Source organism: Triticum dicoccoides, chromosome 1A (genome assembly GCF_002162155.2).
Source record: "Triticum dicoccoides isolate Atlit2015 ecotype Zavitan chromosome 1A, WEW_v2.0, whole genome shotgun sequence".
Lineage (NCBI taxonomy): Eukaryota > Viridiplantae > Streptophyta > Magnoliopsida > Poales > Poaceae > Triticum > Triticum dicoccoides.
Window position 1 is genome coordinate 288,912,333 of NC_041380.1, and position 5,268 is coordinate 288,917,600.

The window sequence follows — 5,268 nt, forward strand, 5'->3', positions numbered from 1 at the left end:
GCGCCCAATGATGCAGAGACCCGCTAAAGACATGTCGATGAAAATAGTTTCATTTTGCAAGGACATATTCGATACTGGTAGTAGAATGGCCATGTGTTAAATCATACGATATTGAGACCATGTTTATTCCATGTGCGCGATGAAAAGATATTCAAGGTTTAGTTGTGGGCAAGCACATATGGCAACAAATTTAATCTCTTTTAGTCTGGATAAACAGTAGCTTGTTGTCTACAATGAAATGCATATACACATAAGTCCCATTTGAGACAATATATATGTAAATCTATGTTTTACTTTGTTTAGTTATGGGCAAGCACATATGGTAACAAATCTAATACCCTTTAGCAGCAAAAAACGATGGATTGTTATCTATGATGAGATGTATGTACACATTATAATTTGGTAGCACAAAGTCCCATTCAAAATCATGGCATGTTGAAAATATTTTCATTTTCAGCAACTCTGCTTTAGAAACTACACCCAGGAAGAATTTACATCTTAGTCACATTGGAAACCATACGGCGTTAGTTATGCTGTTTACAGAGACAAACGTTGCAGGTAACAAGGGACTTTCAATAGAATCATCACCAGCTCTCACAACCTGGGTAAGTCTCAGTTCTGCATCTACTATAAACAAAAATATCATAATAAATTGAGGCTAAACCTCTGTGCCTATGGTAAACAAAAGGAGGGAAACACACCATAATTCTTAAAGGACCTATCCTAGGATGCATTTGACCGCTGTACCATCCTAAAAGTCCTTCCTGATGCTTCTTAGCTGATCGCCCTGCGTATGAGATTTTGTGCCACCTTCTCAACGCTGATAAGAGTTCCATTGATAAGCTAATCTATGGGTTCAATACCCATCAAAGTCAAGAGAAAAAGATCATGTGATGCATCTCAGCTGATTGATTGTTTCATCTCTGCTAAGGTTGTGGAGGTCTAAACTTCTCTGGAATAGCTGCAACACAAAAGAATAAACCATACCATACTCAAGTTGATCAGTGCAAAGCTCTTTATAAAACAGAAACTTCAAAGGCCATATAAGGTAATATGTTTATAGGATTTAGTAAACAATGGCCGGAAAACAAAAATATTTCTCAGTACAGAACAAACTAAGAACATTTCAACGCTAAAATAAAACTACAGCAAGCACAATGGTTCCACTGAACTGTGTAGATACCTAATTGCTAATTTAGGTTGTACGGCTGATGGAATCAAACAACATACAAAGAATATCCTTTCAAGTACTCCCTTTGTAATTTATATAAGACCGTTCAGATCACTAAAGATTGTAGCTTGGAGTATATTAGTTTACAGAGGGGGTATAGACTGTAGCTTGGAAAGTGAAAACAGTGCAACGCACATGAGCCTTGCATGACGTATACTTCACAAAGAACACAGCCGAACCTGAGTGTACAAAGGTCATAGGGCTCAAAAACTCGTCAATCCTTGAACTGGTTACATTATAAACAAATTAAGCTTGTCATAGAATAAAACCATTATGACCTACTAAAACCCAACCTGACAAAGTGATCCATTTCAAATTTTCAATACATAACATTTGATGCGTTGTTAATTGCCAAGTTGTTTAAATTTTTGGAATAGAATCATGTGGCCCAAACATATCTTGTATTGCCGTTTACGGAATAAAGGAAATCAAAAATATTTTAACATTAATTTATCTTCCATCCTAACAATAGCCTCATATAGCACCACATCTCTAACCTTAAGCTTTTTGAAAAATGTCATATAAATATTTTGAACAAAATAAATGGCAAACAAAGAAGTAATATATACACATAAAATTCATGTTTACTGGTTTACTATGAATCACTTGATGAAGGAAGCAATTGATTTCAACTCTAAGAATGATCATATATTGATCATACTCCTAGTGGCTCCATGATCAAGGTGAGGTAAGACCTCTGTGGTGACGGGTGAAGCAAAAATATGCGGGTAAGTCTCAAAACTGCTGAACTATACATTATGTTTCATTTCATGAAGCACACTGAACCATTGATACTGCATTAAATGGCTAAAGAACCATAACCTGAAAAGCTGTCATGGTGATTCAATTTCTAAAACATGTGGCTCTTTTTTGTAATGTTGGCCAATTTCAGAAGATACAAAAAAAGGGCATGCAAAGATCATAATCTGAACTAGATGTCTAGAATTTATAGAGAAAATAGATATGATAGTCGAAGCATGAGGCAAAAATTCTTTTAGGTCCTGGCACAAAATCACAAACCCATAATTGATATCCAAAGGTCACTATTTTGAATTCTCGCTAAGCATGGCAGGCAAAGTATTAGAGGATGCAAATGCTTCTATTCTCCTTATTAATTGTTGCAATGTAAATCTGTAAGATATACATGCAATTCCAGCCAGGAACACACTGACCAAATACCATCAAAACCACTATGGGAAATTAAGAATAGGTTCCAACTTTTTGTTCACAGGAAATAAAGTAAGAAAAGAATATACCAAAATTTTAATATGAGTTGTAGAGAGGTGGGGAACCATGATCCTTCTTCGGGAAGAGACACCAACGGCTGGGCGTCGGAGGGCTCTTCTGACACACATAAAGCAGATACATCATCTGCAAACCATGCCCTTGCTCAGGTTGGAGCCTCATTTGAAGAACAGATGCCTATAGAACAAAAACGGGGTCAACGGCCTTGATGCTCTTTCTAGGTGGAAAAGGCCATCATGGAGAAACTTCTAAAGAAATACAATAGAGAACAAATGGCCGTCAGAAGAGTTCAGATAGTTTCCTCAAAACCAGAGCAAAATAATAAATAATAAACAACCATATGTTCACTTGTTTAGGATGTTTTCGGTCATACAGACCACATTTCTGGTCCCTTTCCCACTATATCTTAACTCGTTTTCTGATCACAGCTACACGACCATGTGTCATAAAAATACCAGTTTTGTAGAGAACTTGTCGCCAAATGGTGTATCATTATCAAGAAAATTTGGATGAAGGACTGCCAATTTAGCACATGTGTTTAATCTTATCCAAGTGTTTGAACCCCCAAAAGCATAACATACTAATTCCTTGTCTTCGAATATCATTATGGATGGAAAATAAAAAACAGTGCATTAACCAAATACGTGATGCACTTGCTACTGAAAATTACAATGAGTACACATCAATTAAGCTAAAGAATTTGCAAAGAAAGCCTACCACAGGGGACAGAATCTTCAATGAACTGAAATTGCTCTTTACAATGGTGTTTCAACTAATACCACTAATTTCTGCGTACTATAAGTTGTTAATTCTTTTATTTTATAATAGAGAGGATTTTTTGGTCTATTGGTGCATATGAGTTATGTCTTTCAGATTCCACCAAGATTGTGATAGGACTTGGAGTTACAGGTAAGCTGTGGTCTGTAGTCTGTAATAGGTACTGTAGTCTGTAAGAGGCTCAACGATGAAACATTATTTTTCGAGGGAAGTTGCTTAATGAAAGGAAGAAAATATTTGAACGTAGCTACAGACCCATATCAATCACTATCGGCAGGAATTGGGATGAAGATTGAGAGAGTTGAGAAGAGGGAGAAACATACCTAATACAAATTCCATTGCAGCCTTCTTTCATTTCACTCGTCACCAATAAGCATGCTGTTGACATTAGGTGCCAAGTTGCCTCTTGAATATCCACGAGGAATAGCAGCAACAAGAAAACCCTGAAATTGTATTTAAATAGCTCAGCTAACTAACCATGGTGTAGCAAAAGTAAAATGGCCATATCTAGGCAAGAAGTTTCGGCCAAAAACTAATGCAGCATGGTACGCGAAAATGCATCATAAGACTAATTAGTTAGTTCCTTAATCAATGGATAGTTTCCACTTTTCCCAACCTGATTATATTTTTTCTGCATTTTACTATACTATTCTAAGTAACCTACCACATAGAGCAACAAAAAGTACCATGGCATGAATGATACACAAACTAACATACCTAGAATAAGCAATCAAGTGGCCTAAACATATGTATTAAAGTAGGAAGGGATGGGAAATGGCAGCCCATGTGAACTAATTACCTGGCTGGAAGCCATTGCAGAATGTCAGGTGAAGAGTTATCATGGCCAATATACAAGAAACAGATTTCAAGAGTTCCCCAAATCAATTCACCAGAACCAAGATGGACACTGCATGTACAAAGTTGAGATTTGAAAGACATTAACACAATAAAATCATTGTGTTGAAGGACGATTTTAGGTGAAAAAAAACTGCAGGAAAACATTGTGTTAATCTCTGCAACATCTTATTATTAAATTTATCACACCTTATTAAAACATTAGTTTGTACCAAGACGAATAGATGCCGAGTCTGTACTGCGGCAAAACCATAAGCGCTCACAAATTAGAGAGCAAAGAATAGTAGTACCTAATATGCTAACATATTGCCTTAATGTAGTACTGCACTATTAATACCTGAAAATGGTACACGTGATTTAGAGGAACATAATATACATGATGAGCAAAAGAAACTTTTTTATGCTGGTATATGCTAGGTTGCAACAGAAATTTAAGAAGCTGATATGCTGCAGTATACTGTACTTGATAATCTGAATAGTCCAGAATAATTATTTGTTTGCTTTCAGTCACTTAATCTGCAGCAGAAGGGAAGAAAAATGCAGGAAAATAACAGAAGGTGCTGAAAGGACATGGGACAAACATAGACTATGGGGACAAACTGAAATTGCTAATCGTGATACTTATTACCTGAACAGACATTCACATTCATTGGTGTGGCACTTAGTCGTAACTAAAATGCACGGATATTGGTGTTCCACAGTAATAGACACTTGAAGCCCCATGTTGTAATTGTAACTGAGCAGAGATATAACAAAATATTACAGATTAGATATTTATTTAGGAGTCAGTGAAGAGCAAGCAGGTTCACCTATTCCGCTGCCTTATCCTCTGGAAGCAAACTGGGAATGCGTTTGCTCCCTGTAGGGTTCAGCAAGGAAGTCTACAAATAATCCCAGCAGGGCTCGCTGAGATATGAGAACAAGCCAAACTTACCATCGAGCCTTTCCAGCCACGGAGATGAGCCGATCCGCCTCCCTGGCAGGCATCCGCGCCTCTCCTCCTTCTCTGGCCAGCGACGCCCGGTTGAGCTCCTCCTTCTGCGGCTTCCTTGCGACGAGGGCTCGCCTCCTCCCGAGGCTTCCTCGCGAGCTGGGGTGGATAAGGACCTCAGGAGATGGTGGATCTCGCCGAAAGAACTGGCAGAGCTTTTGGGGCTGCG

The 5,268-nt window shown here is 37.8% G+C and overlaps 1 protein-coding gene across 1 annotated transcript in view; it reads right to left on the reverse strand.

Moving 5' to 3' along the window:
- Positions 1-422: 422 nt before the first annotated feature.
- The window catches only part of LOC119352815, a 5,554-nt gene continuing 708 nt past the window's right edge, over positions 423-5,268 (reverse strand). Inside the window, exons 2-6 of the mRNA XM_037619403.1 lie at positions 5,043-5,263; positions 4,737-4,844; positions 4,053-4,160; positions 3,577-3,696; positions 423-2,724 (exon numbers count right to left, since the gene is read on the reverse strand). Coding sequence (XP_037475300.1) covers positions 2,694-2,724; positions 3,577-3,696; positions 4,053-4,160; positions 4,737-4,844; positions 5,043-5,263 — 588 coding nt within the window. The 3' untranslated portion in view covers positions 423-2,693. The remainder of the gene's footprint in view (positions 2,725-3,576; positions 3,697-4,052; positions 4,161-4,736; positions 4,845-5,042; positions 5,264-5,268) is intronic.